The sequence below is a fragment of the Vavraia culicis genome, assembly GCF_000192795.1.
Source record: "Vavraia culicis subsp. floridensis unplaced genomic scaffold supercont1.13, whole genome shotgun sequence".
NCBI lineage: Eukaryota > Fungi > Microsporidia > Pleistophoridae > Vavraia > Vavraia culicis.
This window is the reverse complement of record NW_007360616.1, coordinates 19,305-45,665: the sequence shown is the minus strand read 5'-3', so window position 1 is coordinate 45,665 and position 26,361 is coordinate 19,305. Positions and strand designations below refer to the sequence as shown.

The following is a 26,361-nucleotide window of genomic DNA, read 5'->3' as shown; positions in this document are numbered from 1 at the left end:
GGTAATACTATGTTGATGTAAATAGCACCGTAATGTATACGTTTTAATTAAAAATGGAGAGTGCTAAGCGTTGGTACTATTGACCGTTTAGAGAGTTAGATGCGCCAAAATTTGGTATACCGCGTATTACAGGCTCTGTACCATTTTAACACGAAAAAATTCGTTCCAACAACGTGCTGTTCGCATATCGCCGTAAAGCAACGATTCATCCACGTTGGCACTCCCACAAATATAAATTATGTAAAAGTTAATGAACTTGCTCAGTATTAACATGAGGTGATAGCATCAGAATAGACATATCTCAGGTTGAGTGTCATATAAATGCATGAGAGCAATCACCATTTCATCTGCTCATGGCTAAGAGCTGTAGAAAAAGATAATTCATGTAAATTAACATACTGCTCGAGTTGTACACCGCGCCATTTTACCCGGCGGATTGGTTGTATTTGTAGAAAATGGTTGAGATTGAAACTGTGCAAAGTACCGGTAATACCACAATTAGTGGGAAGAGTCCTCTGTGGCACTGATTATTGAGAGCTATGCATTCGATGTGGCGACTGCTCGATACGACACTAACACAAATGGAAACATATCTATATTTGGGAGTACGTCAAATATATTTAAGCAATGGTGATTTTGTTTCTATGAAAATATTTTTACTGCGTTTTATAATGTTTGCATGCTATTTAAGGAGCAGCTACAGCAGTTCTCGGCGATCCAGCGGTCCACTCGTAAAGGCATTCGGTGTTATTAAAGGTGTCAACTGCATCATCTGCCAATACTTGACAGAATGCAGAGATACAAAGTGGAAGGATGAAAGCTATGAGCATTTAGCCGTGGTAAGTAAATTTACTGAAAATTTTGCAGAAAGAAAAACAAATAGTGACGTGTGGAGAACAAGACTGATAATAAACAAGCAAAAATCAGAATTTAGCAAGTATTGAGATGTTTATGGATTAGAAAATAGGCCTGCCGTGTTTTATTCATTCGTAAACACGATTTATTACGTTGATCCGAAGATTTTCAGCTCTATGGATGATTTTTTCGGAGCTTCAAAGGAAATTACGTGTTCGCACGATGTGATTGTGAAACATAGGTCATTTGGTGCGGCGTATGCAGAAAAAACATACGAACATGACTTGAATAGAGCAGATGAGTCAAAAGACGAAAAAAAAACGGTTTTTTACTTGATTTTCTATCAATAATGTGATTCAGAGGATTTTGCACTGGAGAAGAATGTTGGCGAACCTAATAAGAGCTTTGTTTGAGCTCTACTTTAGCATTGATACCAGAATACACGCCATTCACCAAATGTTTTTATGATAAGTAAACGTACTGTTAGCGAAATGTTTCTTTAAATCAGTCTCAACCACAGTTTTTTAGCTTTGTCATCTTGGTATAACAGTGCCAGGTTTTTATAACAAAACCGGTCTTAACCACATCCCCACCATACGCAATAATGATAAATGGCGGTGTGTTATAAATCATAGTTCTCTGCCTACGTGATTGTTTGCGATCATTTCTAAGAATTATTGGTAGCATGTACATGGTTTATTCCGAAAACATCGGTTTCACGATACGAACATGCGAAACTATGCCATTGAACAGTTTTACGAGATGTAACCTAGAAGTGATAGTAAAATGAACTTTAATATAGGCAAAGAGAAAGCACTGTGCCATATCTTAAATAGCGAGTAAGCGTGCACGCGGTTTAAAATGTTTTAGCAATAAATATCACTAGATTATCGTTTGGCACGGTACTTTTACTTCACAGGCAATGAATATGTTAAAACAATTTTGATTTTCCTCATTTATATTTTTGCCATTTATTTTTCCTTTGCTGAGGCACAAATGTGGTTCAAATGATTTTTCATGAAAACTTGCCTTATTACGTTACAAGTCCGCTCTGTGTCCAGCAGTTACCGTCATTTGTTCAGTTCCAGCGCATTTGATCCGAATTAGCAGCTTTTATCGTTTAATTAGTGTATTACACGATTAAAATATTTTAGAGCAAAAATTTACGGAAGGTACCTAACTATTCTTTGCAGCCACACACAACATGGTTATAAAAATAAAAGTAGCGTGAATTATTGATTGTGAGCTTTAAATTTATATTTTGCCTGTTTTGAATGTCATTCCGCTATGCAAATCACTTTCTGCCACGACAAAAAATCATTCGATAAAAGGATATCTGATACACGAATAATTACGGGAGCAAGAAGTAAATGAGCCTGATAAAACGATATTTAGGCGCTTAGTTTTCCCCTAACAATCACCGTTTCATTCGCAGATAAATGTTGAAACCACGTACTCATTGTGTGAAATGCTTGTTTCCGTGTAACTCACATAGTGAGCAATGATCGATCAAAATCGGTACATAAGATGGTTAGTTATGGTTTACGCACCTTAGCATTACGGACCGTTCATTGGTGTGCTTGTGTGTAAGTGGGCAGGAATGAAAGGCTTGTCGGGATGCTCCGGAGAGAAGGTGTTGCGTGAGTTATTATTTACGCATTGAAATCAGTGCTTGCGGTTACAGCACGTACTTCAGATCGTGTGTAAGATTATTGTAAGAGCTGGTGTATTTGATTTCTTCGTGGTACAAATCAGTATAAATACTCGGTCAACAGACCAGAGAGGTGTGTTGTTTAGGTATCGTGGTATGAAGAGATAAATCAACGATTTATGGTAAAAAATTTGCTGTGCCTTTGTGCTGTCATGTTTGATGACAGGAACGCAATAAAAGCATTTTTACTAAAGTAGGTTATAAAGTGATGGACAGTCCTGCAGGAAAATATGACATATTAGTACATCAAATTTGTTAAATTTTACAGAACTATTATAAATACAGTCTGCAAGCGTATTATTTTCAGTTCATATCCTCTTTTGCAACGCACTAAGTGTTTTCATAAAAACTGTTCTTACTAAAAAAGGATTGCTATCGTGTTTCTTTAAAAGAAAGATAAAAAAAGATATCATGTCATTCGATCTGTATGAATATGCTGGCATGTCCGTGATATGTGTTTTGGCCTTTCGATCCGTTCTAAACGTGGAGAATTACGATTACACAATTTGTTACAGCTTGAAGGATACGAACATGATGAGATTCTTGAATGCAATGATGGAAGGTAAAATACGGTGCTCATACTACCGTACATGCAATCATGTGGGGGGAGCACCAGAGCATGACGAAGATGCGAGTGGACCGTTCCTTCATAAACGCAGAAAGACAGAAGAAAGATTCTCGGACCACAGTAAAGCGCGAACAAACCTTGGAAGAAACAAAACATGCACAGTTATTGAAATGCCTTTCACGAGATTGCTCTATGAAAAGGCTGTCATCACGAAGGAGAGTGATGATGTCTGTATACTCTCACAGGAGGAAATACACCACATATTCAAGTACATTTACACAAATTTAGACAGTAATACATGGATAACACGCTGTATTTGCATGAGTTTGCAGAAAAACCCCAACATTTTCTTTTCGTTATCCGAGTACCACAAAAACTGTTCAATTTTGAGGAAATGCCACGGTTCGTATCCGTTTCACGGTGTGCATGACTTCAGTGACGCCCTGAAACAGTTCAGAGATACCGTCAATTCATCTATGCAACTTTCACTTACGGACGGTGGTAAACCCGTAGCCTACCTGTACGGCAACAGGAAAATAGGAACAAATAACACTGCAGATGAAACACCGCTAGACGAGCTGAAAGTTGCTTTTTTGTTCAAGTACCTCGATGTTGAGTTTGAGTACCTAAGACAGAATGTCGACAGGTTCTACGATAAATTTAAGTTCAATAACCACAGTTCAAAACTAACAATTTTTGTGGATGGAAGTTTGCAGTTGGACAGTGCCATAGACCTGCTAATAAGAAACTCAGGAGTTGAAGCAAAACTGAGTTGCATTTGTACACACGAGTTGTCGGCACAGCACCATGTCGAACGTATAACCTGCAAATTTTCTGGATACTTTTCTAGAGAGGAGATGGAAGCGTTCAGAAATTTTGATCTGCTCAAAAAGCTACGTTCGGTTTATTATGTTGTAGATGTGGTAGGCTCTACACTCAGTCCCATAAAAACAATCGGCATGTGCCTTTGGAGCCCATCGAGCAGGAACATTCGTGCAATTCCCGGTGACGTAACTGATCTGAAATGCGATGGACTGGTGGTTTGTGGCAACCTCCTTTTTAAGAAGCAGTTTGAGTCCATCACATGGCGTAAATTAATAATCAGGCCTAAATGGACTGTCACTTTCGTGTACGGATGCAGAGTATTGAAATTGTTTGACGTAACAGGCAGGATAAACCTGTCAGGTATTGCCGGTTTGCGTAAGGTACTTCTATACAAGCGCAGATCACAGCTGTGCTTTCATGAGAGCAGAGCAGATTTATCAATTTCGCTTCGTATACGCTACGCAAAGATCAATAACGAGGTAGCCATCGATCATAACGTTGATGAAATATGTTTCCAAGGTGTTGCTTCGCACAAACAACTAACGATAGCCATTAACAACGCTACCAATGTTGATATAAGCAAATCATCGGGAAGGTACCATTTTCAGGGAAATGTAAGCGGTACACTACGCTTCACACTATCAACAGTTTTTCAGGTAAAGACAAACCAGAATTTTACAAGGCACTTTGAGCTTGCAGTGTGCTGTATTAGCACATCGATTGTGATAATTGGTGAATATGACACGGTTACATTGCACAACGTAGATGTAAAGAGCTATGCAATCTTTACCGTGAACAGTAGTTGCAGAAACTTAGTAATAAGGAAATGCCGAGGAACATTTGCTCTCTCCATTTCCGGTCCCATTGATAATATAAGTATCGAATTTCCGGTAGAATCATCCCTAAACTTTATGATCGGAGGCTCGATAAGCACAAACAGTCTGACATTGTTCAACATTTCAGAAAGAACTGCGCTTTTGTCCAGTTTACTGGATAAGTTCAGCTTTATAAAACACCTAAGGATAGGCCGCCTCTCCAAAGAAATGTCTCGGCCAAATTTGGAGGAATACCTCATGCTCTACAGCCAAACACCTCCACATGATGCCAATCTAAGACACAATCACGGAAATGATTTGTTAGCTTGGCAAGCCGGTCCTGGCACTCCAACAGAAAACGAGCTGGCTACAACGCACAATGAGATACTATCGGCAGTTTTTCACAAGCTGGCCGTTACTAAGATTGAGAGTCTTGAATATCACAGGTTGTGGATCAGCACTCGTAACTGCCATTTCTTGCGCGAGTTGCCGGGTCTGAAAAATCTAACAGCTTGTGTGGAAGATCTTACGAACGAAACTTTTGCGTGTCTACCAAAGAGCATACGATTGCTGAACATATCAGGCTCGTATATAAATAACGGAGACTGGGAAATAGAACCGCTATCTCTAAATGCCTTAAAAACACTTCCTAATTTAGAGGTATTCATAATTGACGACGACTTCTTGAAGAAACCAGCTCGACTCAGTTTTTTGCCGCCATGTGTTGAAATATTGGTGGTAATGAACTGCAAATTAAACGTTATTGATGGAAAAATAGGTGCGAACAAGATAAGATTGTGCAAATTGTACATATCAGCGTCCTTCGTCATAAATGATGATGAAATTATCGAACCTCATACCATAAAATTTGACAGTTATTTCATGTCGATATTCAACTATGTGGACCGTGAGTACCTCGAGGAGCTGTTTTACATCACGTCAAAGAAGAGCTATCAGATGGAGCCCTCAACACTCAGAATAGTAAATGAATGGAATGTGGAATATGACCTGGGCATTGCAAACAATTGACCACTTGGGACAAAATGCGCTAGCATCACAGCTAGGTGTATCTGAGCCCCTTCCTTGCTTCTTGTCGAGTCTATTCAACGGACAAAAATATTTTTGACAGAATGATCTAATTTATCTTTAGTGTGACAGAATCAGTTGGTGTTGCCTTGTAGAAGCACGGTTTAGTGAACTTAAGATGAGATGCTCGCTTTTTAATAACTAATAACCCGTTTTGTCTTAGTACGACGTATATTTGCTAATTATACGATTGGTTAAAATATCATATTTGATCGTATTCCTTGTTCAAAATTAGGCTTTTTAAGCCTTAAAAATTTTTATAGCCTTCCGCCATGTCTTTGAGCTACCTTTCCGCCATCAATTAAATAACAAATATTTTTACTGTTTTACTCGCTGGTCTGCGTGGTATACTTTCTATTTTATTTGTTTAATGTTCTGGTGATTATCCAGGCAAAAACATTCCAAAATTCGATGCTGTTCAACTTACACGATTATATCACTGCTACAGTGATTTACATACCAATTTTCAGATAGGATATAGAGGATGTAAGCGATGCGTACAAGATGTTTTACAACCCTGAGAATGTGGAGATTACGGTAATAGTAGATGCAGGAAATAGGAGGTCACACCATAATGTGCCAATTTAGGGCGACAGGTATATGATGAGGGTTCTGGTCAAGAGTGAAGGCGTATTCGTGTATAACACACCATTTACATCTAAGAATGCAAATTTATCGCAATCTGTTGACCGCGATTCCGTGTGTACAAATGCCCGTTTAATGCCTCATATGCGTACGCAAGATGCCGTTTTTTTCTTGCTGTTCAAGAGAACAGTGCTAACAAAATCTGGAGAGCCTTGCTTACTCATTCCAACTGAGATATATAACCTATTCAAATACACACTTGCGTACGTTGACGATAACAAATGGCTCGTAAACGCTGTACTAATGAGCTTGCAAAACGATCCAAGCATATTCTTTTGTGCATCCGAATCATACAGGGAATATCGGCTGAATGGCCAGCATGATAAACGTGCAATCGGCACGCCTCATGATTTTGGTGGGTTCTGGACACGTTCAGAAAGTCCATCAAAGCATGTTATGGTTGTTTTTAGATTTAAAATGTTTTTACTAATCTCATAACAATTAGTTCAATAGTTGTGTATGCGCAATAAAACAGCGTAACTTTTATATTTGTAGATCAAATTCGTAATTTTAATCCTCAGGCAACAAATACGTGATGGATTGATTGTTTTCCATTTTTGGTACTGCACAACAGAACAGGAAGAAAGGGGTGGGCAACCAAATTATAGTTAAAAAATTTTGCAAGCACTTTGGTGGTATTAAATACAATAGGCATGTTTACAATATTTTACACGATTATGACCAGACAGTGACCTATTTTACGATAAAATTTGATGAGAACAAAGTTTACATCTACACCATGATGCCCCTGCTTACGATTACGCTGTGCATACCCTGCCCATTGTCATAAATATTTACTCAAAACATGTGATACGTTGCAGTTACGTACTAACCATGAGAACATACCGCCATGGTACAAAATCTGCTCCTTTGGCAAGTACTTGTAAGTTTTCTTCTCTATTTTTGGTTGTTACTCATTTATGGGCCTACACTTTTAACGGTATCCTACTCGCCATCGCAAACAATACAATTTTGCTTTAAACACACCAAGTTTCACCGCTTGTCACCAGTTCTTGATCACTATCTCCGTTCTTGGTGGCATTTTCACAATCTATCATTTCGCTAGACTGCGCGATCAATTTGTACATATGACCGCAATGGTTAACTCGCCACTTTTGGAAGAGCGAGAAACATCTCCAAATAGTGATATTCTACCAACAAGGTAATACTCCATATCGTGCACGAGCTTCCCTTTAGATCGCATTCTTTCTAACCGCTGAGCAAATTTGATGGTGCATCACGAATCGGATTATGTCCTGTGCTGAAAAGCTAATAATTGCTATTTCATTAATTACACATCAACCCAATCGTATTTGATGATCTTACAATAAATTAAATACACGAAAAGTACCGAACCAATTTGTTATTTTCGTTACATCCGGTCAATTTATACTACGTATTACAAACATTAATGAACGATTAGGTTCTTGACATATATCAGAGAAGAACATAAATCATGATGATATGCCATGATACAGGGCATTTGCTGTTCACTATTCTACTCAGCATAGAATGCCTAACAGGCAACTACCAAAAAGAACGGCGCACAACCGGAAATTTCCCAATATGCTAATTTGATAAATATTTAAACGAACAAGAAACTGTTGAGGATGCTTGTACTCGTTGGTCTGCTCGTGTGTTTACAATGCTCAGCTGCAAATTCGGATAGATGGTGCGAATTGAGACTGTTTTGTCCACAAAAAGGCTTCTTCACAAATCCTGAGGTAATGGAATTGATCGATGGTTATATTTTTGATTTGAGAACGATTGAGGCTAATGACGACACCAAAGAGCCCTGTGGTTTGGCAGCCAAAACATTTGATGGCCTGATCAGTTTGATACACGATAATCGACTGGTATACAAAAACGAGTTGATAAATCAGTTCAAAATTAATACATATATTTTCATGGATGTGCTTGGGTTTGCGGCCAAGTGTGCAGGTTTCTATTCATTACTGCATGTCCTGTTGGTTATTGGAGAGATATATTACAAACATGCAGTGGATAAGGCTGTCGAGCTGATACAGAATGAACCGAAGAATGAAACACCGAATTTCTTTAGAACGTGCAAGCACGTTTTTAGGATTTGCAGTTTTTCAGACAAAATTGAGATTTGGAGAAGCCACAAAACGAAAATGGAACTCGTATTCAGGGATATCTTTCGAATGACACCTCGCAACGGGAAAAATAATGAACGAAATTGCGTGTTGAATTGATGAAATAGGACTCGCTTTTGAAGTTTTGCAAGAAAGCGTGCCTATAAATGATAAGTAAACTTAGTATATGAGGTAAATAACCGATTTCGTGTCAAAAAGTAAATCGTATATTTATAAGAAAGCATACGATCAATGAAGCAAAGCAAAAGTAAAGTTTCTCACTACTAATTACAACCCGTGTAAGAGTTATCATCCTGTAATTACCATAAGTGTCTTATGGTATGGCTAGGTTCGTTAGTTATACACAGCTCTGTATAAATTATACTTTTTTCTAAAGTATGTTTATTTATCCTCACACCGATGTAAATTATGTTCCATTTACACGATCATTATGTGTTGATTGAAATTGTTGGAGGTATCACAGTTAATCAATGACTTGTTTCGTAATAAGAGGATATATGAATTTAAAATCCAGCAGCTGTGGTGTTTTATCTTGATAAAGACTATTTTAAAAATTATGATCCTGCCATACGGTCTCTGGCTCAATAAGGAAATTATATCAACAATTATTTTTTACTTTCGTTCCCTCAATTAGATTGAAAATTACAATTTTAAAATAGATGAGAGCACATAGAACGGACCTAAGCAGATCTTATACTTTTTAAATTGTAGTATTTACTGCATTTCTTCGGAATCGGTATGCTATCGACAGGAAGAGATAAAAGTACATCAAGAAATTTACCACCAATAAACCTAGTGAGGCGTTATGCAACATATCAAAGGTAATTCATTGCGTAAATGGTTAGGTTATACCAACCAATGCGGGCATAACTATTACACATGTAAGGCACCGCTAGATATTCTATGCGTAAAAAGCAGTCAAACAAATTAGAAAGGTCAGATACTGCTGCTTCCTTGTTGGACCTGCATATTTCTCCGGCTACTGCAATTTTGCACACGTTAGTTTAAATAACCACTATAAACATCAGAATTACTCGCTAATTAGATCATTCTAGTATTTTTACTGCTTTCCTCATTAACCATGGTTTATTCAATACTTCTCAAATTCATTTCATTAGAAGCTCGTTCATTCGTCTCACGCAACATGTTTTATGGCAGAACAATTTCCGACATATTTCGATATTAGTGATCAAAAGCTGTGAAAAACGAACAGATCAGATAACAAAAATAAAATAATGAAATACTACATCCTTAATTTACCGCTAGCACAGGTTTTTACGGAAAGCACGGGTAACAGAGAGTGATTTTCGAAGATGTTGCAAAATTTTTGTAGACCTTCCTTTTTTGCGCTAGGAGGGAAGCCATAACTCTGCAACTTCAGATTTTAATCTACCCCAGCGCACCAAATATCCGATTATAGTGCTATGTTTCTCATATTATTGACTCTTTTTACATTCTCTTTTCAGAACGATGACAAATCCTCTAAGGCAAAGTCATTAGAAGACATGCTCGGTTGTGATAACACTTTTAATGAACTGGTTGGTGATTACATGAAGGATGTCAAGGCAAAAGTATCAGATTCTAAGGCAGAGGTAGATTATCTAAAGATCAGAATGATTACTGATCATATATTGGTTAAGTCAAATAATGATCCCGCCTTTAAGGCATGGATATGCGTTCAATTGGATGTTATTTCTTGCATGATTAAGAAGACTTATAATTTTACAAAAAATTGCGAAATTTTCTTCGCGCTTTTACAACTGACTAACCATATGCAAAAAGGGGTCCGTAGGGCTTTTATTCGATCGGTAGTGTGTTTTGAGAAATGTTCGGAGAAAATGGATGAAACACAAACTCAATTATTTGATCAATTGCTGCTCATATCAGAACAAACGGACTTTGACAAAAACATTACACAGGAAGAAGAAATGGTACAAATATATCACAGAGTATTTTCAGCAAATAGCACAGAAACGTTGGCTCAAGATAATTAAATTTGATATGATTGATCAATATTTGCACTCTTTCATTGGAATGAAGAGCTTATTAACAGAGGAATAGCATATCTGCAATGTCCTAGGTCTGTGAAAGCACGTGGTCCTACCTATCAAATGCTTGATAATGAAGTATTGCCGGTCCATGGCAAATGAATCTATTAATCAACCAGCACCGTTTATTTTTTATTGCTGCGATGTTACCTAAGGCATCTTTCTCTAATATTCTGTTTATACGATGCCTCCCTTGAAGTTCGGATGTGTCTAGGACCGTACCTGATACATAAATAATTTTTGATTTTACATAGCGAACGAACAAGCCATCCTTTCCGTTTGTATACCGGACAGGTGCTTGGTTATGTAGCACGTTTCATCGGTCCAAACAATCTCCCTGACAGCTTAGTACGTCTAGCTTTTAAAAGTGTGATGAAAACAGTTTGACAATCTTTTTACGAATTGAGTACACAAACGCTACAACTTACCAACGGAAAAGTTTTTGCTGACTTACTATGTAAAATTGGAATATAATCCTGATTTAGTATTGCATTGCTGCAAATTATAGTACCAACCCGTTGCTTACGCTATGGTAAGGATAGAAATGCATTTTAAATGTAATTTACGGTATTTGTACAATATAACACTTCCCTTTCTTTTTACGTTACTCTAAAGCTAACAAGCAAATATCGCGTGCGGCAGTGACAGATGAACCTTGTATTATGATGTGAATGGCAGCGGTTCCGTTATTCAGATAATTTTTCTCTTTGTGAACTTGATCAAATCATTTCGAAGTGTAAGTCTCAGTTTGAGCTTTGTTGCTCATCAACTTTCCTTACGTACCTCAGGATGTTTGTTTCTGAACATTTTGTTGTTATGAAGCGTTCAGTAGGTGAATCTTCCACAGCACCATTTTTATGAGCTGTCTGTCATTCACATCACACAAGACCACCCAGATAAATGTACCTTTCTAAACCGCAGTAACTACCGGCAAGGAGCCTTTTCCGCAGAATATTCAACCAGATAACTCACATGTCTTCTACCTGTAAGATGTAAACCAATACACCGAACAAATTACCATTAAAACTGCTAAAATACGTTTCTGTAGGTATCCTCTGCTAAAACGCTGTATCAGTTCATAAGCCTGGTGGTAACGAAGAGCATTCCTGCTACTCAGAATGGAACATAGTAAACGTGAATCACAAAGACTGGCATTTAGTACCTTACACTGCTGTATTGCGAGTATTGAATGAAATAAAATGTTCTGATGAACAACTCGTAGGCTATCAAAACGTTTTTACCGAAAGTCGTTCACCTATCTGAAAATTATTAGTAGTGCTGGCAAGGCATCTCACCGGAAAAAAGCTAAGTTCGAAACATTTACCTCCATCAAGATTGATCCCACTCAAAACAACCTTTCAATCCAAATTTTCAGCAACAAACAAAAATGAGAGTTCATTTCAAATCTGCCCGCACGAATCGATGCATTCAAACTGTAACGGTGTTACCACACCATGAGTGGCAAAGCCGTGTACTGATGCAACAATCTCACATGTAGGCAAGCATGTTCCCAAGAACGGTGTCTTTTAAAAGTTTACCTGGTGTGTTCAACGGCCGTCTTCAGCACCTCACAACAACATACTACTTTTTGCGCGTCACTTCAAGTTTTTGATGAAACACTAAGAAACATAAAAAGAACCACGGCGCAATAAACAATGAAATGGAAGGATAAAATCGTTTTTTACTTGATGCTGGGGCTCTTCGGTGTGATCTCGTTTCTTGCGCTTATCGGGCTCTACTTCACAGCCTTCTATAAAAAAATATACGAGTGGAGTGATCGTGTGATGTAGATACGGTAATTAAAGCGGATGTTGAGGTGTAGCTGTGGCAGCGAACAAATTTGGTATTGATTGGAATTAGAGCGTGTGTAGAACCGTGCCCTCTCCACAACAATACTTCAAATCATTCAGTACATGGATCTATTTGTTAATACGTGCGTAGCAATAGCATTCTCGCGTATTGCTGTAAAATGGGTTGATCGAGTGTGACAGAACTTGTACTGAGCATGGAATGACGGGCGAATCGTGTTTAAAAGACTGTGAGATTGAATTTGCCTGTCATTTTCCTCATCCCTTTTACTTTACGGTAGGACGGTAAGAACGCTTGCGTTGTGCTGCATGCCGAGCACCTTTCTCTTCCAAAATACAACATTTATTCACCGCCTCACGCTGCAACATCCAATCATAGATGCTTTTCTGGTTCGCAGGGACCGACCATGGCATACCACACGTATCGATGACAGCAATGCCCGCTTAACTTTTTGAATTTCTCTGCCCTTACATCATGGAAAATCCATCAAGCACGTTTACGTTCGATGCATCGCAGGACATGACGAGCATGCACCCCAACACGCCGTCCGACTTGCCCACAGAAATTATCTCGGACCAGCCAGAGAAAATAAAACTAATTTGGGGAACCACCATAAACATATCGGAAACAATTGAGACCTTCAAAGACATTCTTGACAAGCACTACCAAAGCAAAATACGGGCCATGATTAGTTTGGATCAGAACACGCTGTTCATCGATGACCTGCACGAGTTGAACCAGATGTGTGTGAACTACCCGTCGGAAATCATTCCAATTCTGAGCAAAGGACTGAACGAGTACATATTGGAGAAGGAACCCAGTTTTAGGCAGACCGATGTTGAGGTTGGGATCGATGCACCTGCCATATCTCTGAGAAAGCTGTGCCCGTCAAGGATCGACAAGGTGGTGCGTATAAAGGGGATTGTGATGCGAGTTTCGGCTGTAATTCCGGAGTTGACCAAGGGATGCTACGTGTGCTCGAATTGCGGGAAGAGAGTGGTAATCGAGAAGATAAAGAACGTGATTCAGGAACCGGGTGCATGCGACTGCGGCAGTTTCTTCAGCTATTCGCTGAGTTATGAGCAATCTGAGTATTTGGACAAGCAGGTCATCAAAATACAGGAGATGGAAAGTGAGCAGGAGCCAATGTGCTTCAATGTGGTATCGTATGCAATTGACAGGGTGATGCCCGGTGATCGTGTAGAGATCTGCGGGATTCTCAAGGCGTCGCCGATTCTCAACCCGTTTACAAAGAAGGTAAAAAATGTTTTCAGAGGATACGTGGAGATGCTTTCCGTGAAGAAGGAGAACGATGAAAATGTTGTCGGTGGGGAGGGTAGCACTATCGGTGCAGAAACACACCAAAAGAACGCAGCGAAAGGAAACAGCACGACAGACAGAAATGTTGAAGCCAGCGGCACAAGTGCATACGTGGTAGATTCCATGGCACAGGGCAACCGGTATGAAAAGATGGCTGAGATGATAGCACCGTCCGTGTACGGTCATCGTGATGTCAAGAAGGGAATTTTGCTTATGATGGTCGGCGGCGTGCGCAAGAACAATTTCAACTGCACGTTGCGGGGCAGTATAAACATTTTGCTGGCCGGTGATCCGGGTGTGGCCAAGTCTCAGCTGCTCACATTTGTGAATCAGCACACCAAAGGAATCTACACGAGTGGGCAGGGCAGCTCTGCGGTGGGACTCAGCGCATCCGTCACAAGGGACGTGGAAACAGGACAATTTGTGTTGGAGAGTGGTGCGCTTGTGCTGAGTGACCACGGTGTGTGCATCATAGACGAGTTTGACAAGATGAACAACCACAGCCGTGGCGTTTTGCACGAGGCTATGGAGCAGCAGAGCATAAGCATCGCAAAAGCGGGTATTATCACATCGCTTAACTGCCGATGCAGCATTTTGGCGAGCTGCAATCCTGTAAACAGTGTCTGGGACACCAAGAAATCCATCATTGAGAACGTCAACCTGCCGGCCACTCTGCTGAGCAGATTTGATCTCATTTTCATTCTTCTGGACAGAAATGACAAAGAACAGGATGAGCGGACCGCGCGGTTCATAATTGACATATACGGCGAGCGATCGGCCTACGACAAAAATGTGTTGATGGAGTATGTTGCGCAGAGCAGAGCAATAGTGCCGGTGATATCGCGAGAAGCGGAAAAGGAGATTGAGAACAGGTACGTTGAGCTCAGGAGCCTTAACAACGGCAATACTATCACGGCCACCACACGCCAGCTTGAAGCGATCATCCGGCTGAGCGAGGCGCATGCACGGGTCCGTCTGAGCGAGGTGGTAGAAAAAGAGGATGTGGCGGAAGCTGTGAGGCTAATCAGAGAGTCGATGCTCATGTATGCGATTGACCCGCTGACCGGCAAGTTGGATATTGATCTGGTGATGGCGGGTAGAAGTGCCGGGCAAAGAAAGGCCATGGAGGAGTTGAAGAAGCGAATACAAGGCATCGTGAAGAAAAAGAAGAGATGCACAATGGCAGAGCTGATTGTGGAGACCGGAGAGGGCGAGCGTGCTGTCAAGGAAGCGGTTGATGAATTGTGTGATGAAGAGGTGGTTTTCTTAGAGGAGAATGTGGTGCAAATCATTGAATAATTTAAATCGGTTGTATTCGTCTTTCTAGCCCGTTTTCTAATTTTTGCAGAGCAGCATTCTTGCGCGTGGAGAAATGCACAGCCACACGGTGACCGTTCCGTTAGCCTGTGGTATCGCGGTGAGGCGTAACTGAGGTGGAAGGTAAATTTAGTGTTTGCTTTGTAGACCGGCAAAAATTCCCCATTTAAGAGAAATTGCCCCTGTTTAAAACCAGTTTCAGTGCCGGTATGTTGAGTTTAATGATCGTAGACAAGCTCTGTAGCCGTAAAAGAACGGTTTCTCCGTGTTGATACGAAAAGACCATGTTTGATTACCTGTGACGATAAAATAAATACGTTCAATAAAAGAATGAAAGTTAAACGGCAAAGATGAGACTCTTCTCTTTTTTATGTTGGACAACACGTTTAGTACCACGACATGGCATCAATAGCACTGCCACCGCTTCTTTTCTCACCGATGCAAATTAACGCATTTGATTTCGTTGCCCCTATGCCAGCTTACTTCCACAGCACGCCCACATCCCGGTTTTACGTTTCATCAACACTCGCAAATAACGCTGAGGACAGTAACTCGCTAAAAGTTATCAGCAACCGCGGTGTTTTCAAACACCATCTTGAGAAATATTTCGGTCCCTTGTTCAAGCATCCGAAGTGCCAACTCGTTGTAAAAGTTCATATTTTTAAAGGAACTGAGGAGTGCTTTGGCGAGCTGGTGAGCGCTGTATCGATAACTGTTTTGCAAGTTGGTGTTCCTCTGTCGTATTTTCTGGTCGGAATCACGCTTTGCGATGCCATGCGCATGTATCATTTGGTGCTGCGCAATAATTGCAGGTTGATTGGAATCTTTGGGAACGGAGAGTTTGACAAAAAGTGGTTGGAGGTAGTTGAGGTGAAGTGTAGGGAAGAAGTGGAGAGAATACGGGGTGTGTTAAACGAGGTTATGGCGAAGAGATGAAAGAGCAGTTATAAGTTAAATAAATACATTATGTTATGAAATTGATGATTCGTAAAACAAGAAAGGCGGTTAATTGATCTTTAAATAGAATTATTTTAATAGAAAATATAAATTGTTATTAGATAGCTCTCGGCATACGTAGTGCCTATTCCTGCAGAATGCCATTGATAAAGGATCTAAAGCCGTTCTTTCATCGCTGCCGTGCTGTTGGGACATCGTATGAAATGAAACAAACTGCTTTAAAACAAGTCCGTACGAAATAAAAGCATATAAAGTTACTTATTGCCTCAAAAATGTTGTATAACATGCATATGTACGCCTCTGTGACAGGTCAAAGATCAGCGCTACAATTTATTTAACGAATTGAGAAGCATCACAACACTATCGCTTCATATGATAGTATTGTTCAGTTTGTTCACTAAAACTTGTCTATTCATTGCAACGAACTATACCATCTGAACAGGTATTGCTTACACAATGTTATTACCTGTAACCCTAATTCATCATTATCTTCGTACAAACCGTCAGTAATGCCCGAGCTGATTCAAAGCCTTCAAAATAGTTTTTATGTTCCTGTGGTTGTGAACTTATCATCCCAATCAAAGATATTTTGTTCATTTGTTCATGTGAAGAAAAGAACAGCCTGTTTGTTCAGGTCAGCTCGATGTATTTTTAAACAATTTTTGTTCCGTATTAGTAGGGCAATTTTTGTGCAAATCTCTACCACCTGCAGTACGAGAATTAATCGCTCCTATTCATCATGTACGCCATTTTTAGTCTGTTCTTGATTTGTAGATCCTCGTTTTGAAATGCACAAATCAGCCGATGAACATTGATCAAACATGTGTTCTACGTTTTTACCAACGTGGAGAATTACTTTTTGAATAATATCTGTGATGTGTGGTGTGAAGACATGTATTTAATAAACCAAAAGTAATTAATTAATCGTAGTCATGGCGTGCTTTTATTTCGGAATAACGTGCTATTAACGATCCGTATCAACTAATTATCAGTAATTAAAGCATAATTAGTAGAATTGCCGTCTCATGCCATGCTCAAATACCGCGCTTTCTGTGACAAGAACAATGGCATGTGCCATTCGCACACAGCTACATTTTTGAATCTCCTACGAGTGTTTACGCTGTTCATAAATCGCAAATGATCGGCATGCACACGCATCTAATCCTCAAATTTTTCATTCCTCCAGTAAAAGTACGTTTATCCATCTGCACAGCACGAATGCACTTTTCTATTCCGTTATTCATTTCGAAGACTAAAAAGTGCGATTTGGTATTTGTTAATTGCTTTTACAAGCTAGCAAACACCTCTCCATAGGAAGAACCGTGTTACGAGTTTATCCGCTATGGATACGGTGTTCAGCAACGATATCAGTTATAGGTGTTGGTTGCTGGTCAAGCGTTTGGTTATTTCGTCAGGAACTGCCGTATTAGCTCATGCTTCGCGATCAGTTCATCAAGACAACAGTTTGGTATAAATTGTGCTAAAGCAGGTCAAAATATTTCGAAGACACAATGAGTTAATGTTATTGGTAAAAATGATTGATTTTAATTAGATAAGCTATTTCTTGCCATGCTTATCACTGTGATACTTTTGTAAAATCTTTTGACTTGCATCAATCGGTGGATGACTTGCTAAAGAATTGCAATGTCGTGTATAGCAACGAACTAAACATGTGTTTACAAAAACAGGGAAAGGTTGCAACCGAAACATAGCATTGCGGTACTAACAGCTAATACCTGGGACCTACGCTTTTCAGTGCAGTTAATTCTTTTGTATCGAATCCTTACCACGGAACAAATCTTTAATAAACCATCCATGGTCGGTTACTTGATTGGCTGTTCCAGGTTATCAAAATATGCCATCATCTGTTTTTAATTAATTGGTCATCACCTGTTTTCGTATGATTTATGTTTTTTCGTGTGTACGGGGTATTCTTCTCTTGAAGGATTCTAAGCCTTGTTACAGGTGTCAAGAACTGTGCTCTGATATGGGTGTGTAAACACGATAACATGCCATAACTCATCAAAGCACATATAGCGATAGAAAAAACGTACATTTTCTTCATTACCACATTCTCGCCAGCAAATGCTTTGGAATGCATTTCTTTAGTCGTGGATTGTCGTTTGGAAATGATCATAGCTTGTCTCTGATCATATGCCGTGGCTTGTCACGAAGTACCGGTATAGTGGCATACTTCGGAGAAATAAACCGTGCCACTGCCATTTCTTGCCAAGGTATTGTCACTTCACAAACATACCGATAAGATGAGCAAGATACGATCAAATCTGCACAAATAATCACCATCTATCAGAAAGATAAGAACTAAAAGATCTTCTGATGAATAGTCAAATTAATTCATAAATTCTGAAACATGGTGTTTGGTAAAAGGTTTAAATACTCACAGACATAGGCATTCAATGCTAATTTTATGTCTTGCCAATTTGGCACTCTCATTTCGATTGACGGCTGAGAAAACAGGCACGCTTCCAAAGCCTACCAAGGTACTCTCACCGCGCACCTCTGACAAAATAGATGGTACAAATACTTCTGATGACGACTTAATGGCAATGGGCCCCAGAAACATGAATGATTTGGTGAAGCATGTATCGACATACACAGACTTTAATCTGCTGCTGGCAGCACAACTATTTCTGCCAAATTCAGACTCAAAGGATTTTGTCGACAGGCCAACAAAAAGACCGATTAAGGACATAAGCCATGATTTTGAGAAGTTGCAGAAGGAACTTGGGATTGACCGTTTCGTTGCAACTGACGAACAATACGACACGAAGGAAGATCTAGGAACGTTGATGGCGTACGTTATGAAGATGCAGCCTAAATCAGGTGACAAAGACAAGGTGCACGCTTTGCAGAAATTCATCGACGAGAACTTCGAGGCTCCCGGCAGTGATCTGACCGAACATCCGCTTGACGACTATAAAGACGAGCCGCCGTTCCTGAGCAGCATCGCCAACGAAGACGTAAGAGATGTTACGCTAGGATTGAACAGGATGTGGAAAGAGCTGAGCAGAGTTGCTGTGGTGAAAAAGGGGCACGAATCGACATTGCTGAACCTCCCGCACCCGTTCATAGTGCCAGGTGGAAGGTTCAGAGAATTTTACTACTGGGACACATACTTCATCCTCGAAGGTCTCGTGGTATCAAAGATGGATAAAACAGCAAGCAACATCATCAAAAACTTCATGCACATCATAGACACACTGGGATACATCCCGAACGGCACACGTAAGTACTACATGTACAGGTCACAGCCGCCATTCTTCCCCCTGATGCTTCTCAAGATGCTTGACCTGGACGGTGGTAAATATAACAAGCTGATCTTGAACAAGGGACTGGAAATGGCACTGAAGGAGTACGCTTTCTTTGATAAGTACAGGTCTGTGCTCGTTAAGGGACGTGACGGCAAACTCCACAAGCTTAATTATTTTCACGTGACAACAGACTTTCCAAGGCCTGAATCGCTGAGCGAGGACATGCATACGTATCTCTCACAGCAGAAACTCTCGGAACGCGAAGTTTACAGCAATCTCAAGTCCGGTGCTGAGTCTGGATGGGACTTTTCGAGTAGGTGGTTCAAAGATGAGAGCGACATTTCGACGATAAATGCGTACAACCAAATTCCGGCAGATCTTAACGCTATCCTGTTCAAGGACGAGCAAATAATCTCAACATTGCTCAAAAGGGCAGGCAGACACGACGAGGCAAGGAAGTTCGGTGATCTATCGCTAAAAAGAATGGAAGCTATCAACCAAGTGCTGTGGAACAAGGACGTGAGTTCATGGAATGACTATGACACCGAAAACAACAAGTTTGTGGCGCGCCGATTCTACTTTTCGAATGTTTTCCCTCTTATCATGGGAGTCGAACCGCCAACAGGCAATATTTACAACGTTCTGCAGAGCTATCAGAAAGAATTGTTCAGCTACATTGGTGGTGTGCCTGTCAGCGGACCAGGGAAAGACACCGGACAGCAGTGGGACTTCCCGAACGTGTGGGCGCCGCACCAATTCTTGATTGTGGAATTTTTGTACAGCAAAGGTGAGCATAAGATGGCATTGCAGATAGCCAGGGCATTTTACAACTCGGTGAGCGTTGGGTTCAAACAAAAAGGCGTATTTTACGAGAAATACAACGCAGAGCAGCTCGGATTCACCGGTGAGGGTGGTGAATATGCTGCGCAGACAGGATTTGGATGGACGAACGGAACAGCACTCAGCTTTATTTCCAAGTTCAAGGATCAGCTTGCAGAGGCATACGATCATCAGAAGGAGTTCAAAGAGATTGTCGAGCTGCTGGTCCAGAAGGCATACAACGAGGAACTAGGAGAGACTAACAAGGCAGATGGGAATAACGAGATAAAACCAAGCCTTGATATATTATTTGAGGTGGGAACAAAGGCAAATCCGGTTGAGATCATATAATTTTAATTATACTTATTTTTATAGCGATATTCTTATGAACTGGACATGTTCTGTTGACTCTTTTTACACTTCTGAAACGCAAAATGCTTTTGTGAAAAAAGGATAAAACGCACACGCTCAAGAGTGTGAGCGTCCACATTATTAACCATTAAATTGCAAACAGCGGTATCTGTGAGCACGAATAAATTGTTGCAGATATCTATGCAATTGTAGAAAGACGGTCTGTTTGATGTTGAATTATGAAATGTTTTTTAACTGCAGGGATAGGGCAAACAAACTTGTGCTATGAAACAATGGCGAGTCATCCGAATACCTTTTTTAAAATACGTTTATTTATCTCCTCTCACGTGTCACTCAGGTCATAGCAGTACCGCCTCACAGAACATGCAACATTATTTCTGTTCAAAAGTTATTTCGGTGTAAAGTGGTTTTACGCAAGTTTATTCTCAAACTGCAATTTTCGATTGTGATCCTCCCACAAACATTCAGTCACAAATACAGGTATCGCCACACTTGTTCTTTACAAAAAATCTGCTACTTCTACAAATCTGGCTCAATGCTTGTTCATAGTTAAAATCTTTGTAATTGAAGAACAGCACATTGCTCATCTTTGGCTTTGCGTTGCACAGGGCCTTGATCTTTTGTTTCAGTGATTTATAAATGTCTTTGAGCTGACTGGCAGTGTGGTATTTGCCAATTGCATTAGACGAGTTGATCTGCTCCGGTGCACAAAACTCTTTCAAAACTAAGATAAAATAGTTGCTTTGCCGGTGATAATTGACCAGCTGTTCGACAAAAAGCAGAAAATTACGGAATAGTAGGCTTGCTTCGCCGTGACAAGTATCATTTAAAAAGGCAATGGACAAAAAACTATTCCTTGAGAAATTTTTCGTGGAATTAAGCTGCATGAGCCCTTGCATTATCAAATCGTTCAGGTCGATGTTAATTATTATTACGTTGTTTGGGCTTTGGTTAAAATGTGCGTATTCATTTAGGGTTGTAATGAGACTGTCTGGCTGTCTAAAAGCTTCGTAATTAGGATCAACGGCAAAATACATAACCTGTTTTAGATACTTGCTCATTTTACCGGCGCATTGCGGCTTACAATATTCGTTAGGTTCAATCAGGCGGTTCTTTTTTCCAAACTTATCTCGTAATGCTCTTCGAATACGGCTAAGCATGGGCATATTACTGTTTGTGCTGCTTTCCTTGGTAGGTTTTTGCAATGCAGTGCGAGTAAGACGTGCCAACCTGCAACAGCACGAATCAGTGCGACCTAACGAAAAATATCTTCCTTTTAAAGTTGCGAACAGCAAGCGTACCGTCTCTGTCGCCTTATCATTCCCAGATTCACATTTGCATTTGCTTCGAAAATCATAGCTAAAAATTGTCATATAGTCATCATAATCATGGTTTGTTATCTCTAATATCAGGTTCACAACAATTTTTGCGGCTTTTTCACTGTCAAAACACGTTACACTGCGAAGCTTGCCACCTACAAGCCTTGCTGCCTGATAACGTTTACTACGCACCCTCAGCTTGCGTTCTTTCTCAATAGAAAGCTTTACATCATTGGCGAACTGCTTCAAATACCGCGGGTTATAGTACGAATCCGCTGGTGCGTTGTCACATACGGATTGGAACATTGCGTAAATTTCATGGTCATCTATGATATCCAACTTTTCAAAACGTGCTTGCAAACCGGATGAAATCGCAAGAAAAGCGCTCACATATTCATTGTGGGAGTAGCCGTGTATAATCGAACCGTCCAAGTTGAAGTAAAACGCTCTGTTGATGTTGGCTGCCACCGTTCTCAGCTCGCTGTTGAAGAATAAGTTGTGAAGCAATTTTAAATTGAAGAGCAGTGCAGATAGCATAAGAGGAGCGTCTGTTCTTATTTTATATTAAATATATTAGAGTATATGACGATGTTCGTATGCGGTAAATGATTGACGTGTGACGTGAAAGACATTAGATTGATTTGTGCTATATTTGGCCTAAGTATCGAAGGTAGCACTATGTGATATGGCAAGCATACCTGTAGTAACACGTACAAATTTTGCTGTAAATTCTAAATTGGTAATAACGTTTTGTAGGCCACCATGTTGAATGTGTGCCCATAGTTCGTACACAGCTGTACGATAATTTATCATTTCTTATCTTGAGACTCGGTGGCAACTGTGATCAGATATACGCCAATTCGTGTTCGATAGTGTTGCGTAATATTTTTCTTCTTAAACGAAAGTAAACTGTGCAACTCAATGGTATGTCCTAAAAAATACTTTTTTACGTAAATGACTAATTATCTGTCATTAAAAGGTGGAGCAATAAAATATTCGTACAAAATTAAAAGGTATCACGGCAACAAACAAGTTCATCGCAGCAAAGGAGCATGAAAAGATGACTGACTGAACAAAACACGCTTTTTTGATGATGAAGGTGTTTGCACAGTCTTCTTTTACAGTGGTTCATCCTTCATATTAACCAAATAGAAAATATTGCGAAGTAATCCACTACTAAATCCCCATTACCAAAAATGAAGAACGCGATTCAAAAGTGAAGCGCACAGTTCATGTTACAACGTACTGATTGTTTCAACCATCAAATAGTTGTGCGAGAGGAAATCTGGCTTGAAATTAAGCATACGCACTTTTTTACCACAAGAACGTTATCTACCTCGTCATACAGAAAATACGCTCCTAGGCAAAGATTTATATCGATTAAAATATTTTTACAGTCCAATTCGTAAAAATGTGGTTTAATGAAAGTGTTTTTACCAATCAACGGGATATTCATGCAGAAATTTAGTAATGTGCACCGTTTTGTCTGAGAGTCGGGCTAAGTATAATTTCACAGCACACAAGCGCTGAGCACCTCTATGGCCTCAAGGAGCATTGTTTTTGGAGCGAGAAACTCTCACAATACCGCAGAACAAGGTCTTTAAATGCGATTGCAATGCGTAACTCGAAAGAGTGCAGTGCTCGAGGTAAATATTTTAAATCTTCTGAAGCGAAAAGATAAGCATTATTTGCTAAATCAAACAACTCCGATGTGCACGTTTTCTACCAGGAGATACCAATGCTGAAGATCTTTAACGACAGCATCAAATTATCTTAAATTATATTCAATGCTAAGGATTATTTCTGTTTTGAGCTCACGCGTTTTGATAGCGTTGGCAAGATCATCTTTTCAAGACTCCATTCAGTTTTGGGCAGCCGTGAGGCCCTTGGTTCATGGGCATTTTCGTTTTGAATATCAAGGTGCATTAACAGCTGTGATTGTCTGCAAGTCATGTTATACACCATCCTGTAACGGAGAGGACTCATCCAACATATTCTTGTGTTTAAAGCGTTGTAAATCATTGCTGGGAAAGTATGAGTATTCGGAACAGTGGACGATCTGTTACTCATCATATAGCATAAGTGGTAACGATTGCTGATCCTTCCCTTATAGCATATCGTACCAGTCATTATACGCACATACACCAAATGCTACCTTTCAAGAAGCACATCCTGTTCAGCATTACGGACCAAAGAGGAATCCCCGTTCAAATCGATGGATCAACGGCTGTAAAGAGAACATTGGGCGTAAGCGCTGCGTAAACAGAATTACAACACCGCACCAATACGCATTTCAAAATTAAACCTTTATCAAAGTAAGACACCCCACTTCCCATTCACACCACGACCAAAACAGCACGATACCTCACACAATCTCAACCAATCTATAAACGCACATTTTGATCACCTCGCTTTGTTTCACAGGCCTTTCAAACTCGGCCTTGAACACGCCTTTCACCCCCACACTGCTCCTTATCCATCCCACGTTACCGCCCCGTCCAACCAACTTCACGCATCTAAAGAAGAGCACATCGTCCCGGCAGCCAAACATGTTCTTGATTTTGCACCACGTGCCGTACACTTTGTAAGGCTTGCCGGTTATCACACGCTCTTCCAGTATAACGCGCTCTTTGTGATCGTACGTGTTCGAGGAAAGAACAAGGTTCTGGTTGTGGAAAAGCCTGAGCGGGGTGTTTGTTGGTGTGTATGGCACCTTGAAGGACACCACACCAGATTTAAGCGATTTATCCTGCAGTTTGAACACGGATGAGGAGGTGTTTGCGGTAAAGTACGGCGTAACACTGTGGAAGAACATTCCGTACTCAAGTGAATACCCCTGAAGAGCAATTGCATGGCTTGTTGTGCTGTCACTCTCCGTATAATCTACATCAGCGCATCTAGCAGATTGCGTATCCACCCCATCGATGCTACCGCTAACACAGCCATCTTCTCTGTCCTCGTTTCTGTTAGGAATCGCTCTATTTTTACCATCCCCACCGCAATTCTCTCTATCATCCACCAGCCCTTCGTCCATTCGCTCACCGAACCGTACATTGAGGATGCAAAACGCATCTTTGACAACAACATTGCTAATGAAGAACACACCGCCATCGAAACGTTCACTCAACCGTATTCTTACGAGTCTTTCACACCTCTTCAATTTTCCAGTCTTTGGCACCTTGAACGAATACCCGGTGCTTATTGTGCACGTTTTCAGGTCTTTTATTCCTTTGTAGTGTTTGAGTGAATGCATAAGGGGCGTAACGAAGGATGGCTGAGGATTATCGTTCGAACACTCTTCCATAGCGACGGCATGCATCGTATTATCTGCCTGCCTATCCTCAGTTGCAAGAGTGCTGCTTGACCCGATCTGCTGAATTAAACTGTTGTGGGTCGGTGTGTCCTCAGCAGCTGGTCCAGCTGAGCTGCTTGACCCGATCTGCTGAATTAAACTGTTGTAGGTCGGCATATCAGCACCAGTCCCGCAGCTCATACCCGATGCACTGTAACCAATGCTGTTACAACCCATGCAATGCTCATTACAGCCTTCCACTTCATCCACATACTCAAAACCAAGCACCTTGCACCTCTTCATCCCGTTAACCACAACCTCATCGCTCATCATTTCGTAATCAATCAATCCCTCGTACACATCGTCCTTTCCTTCATCCACAACAATCACTGGTACCTCCTCAGACCGTCTTTTCACAAACCGTGCGCACTTAAACAGCTCGTCTATGTGGCACCATGTTCCTCTCACCTTCTCCCGTCTTGCATGCCTTGCTCCCTCATAGCACATTATATCAGCACTTACGTTGCTATCAAAACTTACGGTCACGCATACCTTGGAGAGCATGCGCACAACATGCGGGGAATAATCATGCGCATTCATTACTTTGTAGCGTGTTTTGCACTGATACGTGGTACCGCTGCAAAGAGACGAGGGCGTAAGGATGAGCAGTGGTTTGTATGGACCGGTGGGCCGTGAGTACTGCTGCTGTTCGGCTGCGTTCTTCTTCTGGATATGTTTTAATTTCTGGAGGTGCGCTTTTTTGTGCGACGGCATATTTTAGAAGGGTGGAACGGTGAGCTGAGAAGAAGGGGCGTGGGCAGGGATGCAAGAGGAATGCACGATTTTTGAATCAAAATTAACTAAAAGTATGAATGCATGAGCATAAAATTATGCGCTCGTGCTATATCACTATATGCATGAAGTAATTAACAATGCTGTGCCGTGAAGAAGATATTCGCACATTGCGGTGCATAACCAAATCATTTTCATTCAACAATACCGGGCACCTGCCATACGCAATGCAGACTGCTGGCATACAAAATATATTATTTGTGCATGGTGTAACATGGCATAAATTTTATCAAATGGAGCAGAACTGGTGAATAACTTGGTGGTCATTTATCTAAAAATAAATAAACGACCTTGTAGGATTATAACGAGCAATATGGCATTAAATATGCATGTCTACCGTGCAAGATTTGTAGGCCTTACCC

At 40.5% G+C, this 26,361-nt stretch overlaps 9 protein-coding genes across 9 annotated transcripts; 7 read left to right on the top strand and 2 right to left on the bottom strand.

The window, feature by feature from the left end:
* Positions 1–2,977: 2,977 nt before the first annotated feature.
* On the top strand, positions 2,978–5,911 carry VCUG_00965 (uncharacterized protein; the record flags this gene model as incomplete). The annotated part of the gene is made up of 1 exon (XM_008075795.1): positions 2,978–5,911. The coding sequence occupies one exon, from the start codon at positions 2,978–2,980 to the stop codon at positions 5,801–5,803; it is 2,826 nt and encodes a 941-aa protein (XP_008073986.1). The 3' UTR covers positions 5,804–5,911.
* Positions 5,912–6,460: 549 nt separating this feature from the next.
* VCUG_00964 (uncharacterized protein) lies at positions 6,461–6,943 on the top strand (the record flags this gene model as incomplete). The annotated part of the gene is made up of 1 exon (XM_008075794.1): positions 6,461–6,943. The coding sequence occupies one exon, from the start codon at positions 6,461–6,463 to the stop codon at positions 6,941–6,943; it is 483 nt and encodes a 160-aa protein (XP_008073985.1).
* A 1,172-nt stretch (positions 6,944–8,115) lies between these two features.
* VCUG_00963 (uncharacterized protein) lies at positions 8,116–8,881 on the top strand (the record flags this gene model as incomplete). The annotated part of the gene is made up of 1 exon (XM_008075793.1): positions 8,116–8,881. One exon carries the CDS (start codon positions 8,116–8,118, stop codon positions 8,719–8,721), a length of 606 nt encoding a protein of 201 aa, XP_008073984.1. The 3' UTR covers positions 8,722–8,881.
* A 1,103-nt stretch (positions 8,882–9,984) lies between these two features.
* On the top strand, positions 9,985–10,618 carry VCUG_00962 (uncharacterized protein). Its single transcript, XM_008075792.1, has one exon. It carries the CDS (start codon positions 10,047–10,049, stop codon positions 10,614–10,616), a length of 570 nt encoding a protein of 189 aa, XP_008073983.1. The 5' UTR covers positions 9,985–10,046; the 3' UTR covers positions 10,617–10,618.
* Positions 10,619–12,953: 2,335 nt separating this feature from the next.
* VCUG_00961 (uncharacterized protein) lies at positions 12,954–15,098 on the top strand (the record flags this gene model as incomplete). The annotated part of the gene is made up of 1 exon (XM_008075791.1): positions 12,954–15,098. One exon carries the CDS (start codon positions 12,954–12,956, stop codon positions 15,096–15,098), a length of 2,145 nt encoding a protein of 714 aa, XP_008073982.1.
* A 417-nt stretch (positions 15,099–15,515) lies between these two features.
* VCUG_00960 (uncharacterized protein) lies at positions 15,516–16,052 on the top strand (the record flags this gene model as incomplete). The annotated part of the gene is made up of 1 exon (XM_008075790.1): positions 15,516–16,052. One exon carries the CDS (start codon positions 15,516–15,518, stop codon positions 16,050–16,052), a length of 537 nt encoding a protein of 178 aa, XP_008073981.1.
* A 2,438-nt stretch (positions 16,053–18,490) lies between these two features.
* Positions 18,491–20,542, top strand: VCUG_00959 (uncharacterized protein; the record flags this gene model as incomplete). Its single annotated transcript, XM_008075789.1, has 1 exon — positions 18,491–20,542. The coding sequence occupies one exon, from the start codon at positions 18,491–18,493 to the stop codon at positions 20,513–20,515; it is 2,025 nt and encodes a 674-aa protein (XP_008073980.1). The 3' UTR covers positions 20,516–20,542.
* Positions 20,543–21,000: 458 nt separating this feature from the next.
* VCUG_00958 (uncharacterized protein) lies at positions 21,001–22,392 on the bottom strand (the record flags this gene model as incomplete). The annotated part of the gene is made up of 1 exon (XM_008075788.1): positions 21,001–22,392. The coding sequence occupies one exon, from the start codon at positions 22,390–22,392 to the stop codon at positions 21,001–21,003; it is 1,392 nt and encodes a 463-aa protein (XP_008073979.1).
* A 1,752-nt stretch (positions 22,393–24,144) lies between these two features.
* Positions 24,145–25,921, bottom strand: VCUG_00957 (uncharacterized protein; the record flags this gene model as incomplete). Its single annotated transcript, XM_008075787.1, has 1 exon — positions 24,145–25,921. The coding sequence occupies one exon, from the start codon at positions 25,919–25,921 to the stop codon at positions 24,221–24,223; it is 1,701 nt and encodes a 566-aa protein (XP_008073978.1). The 3' UTR covers positions 24,145–24,220.
* Between the last annotated feature and the right edge of the window lie 440 nt (positions 25,922–26,361).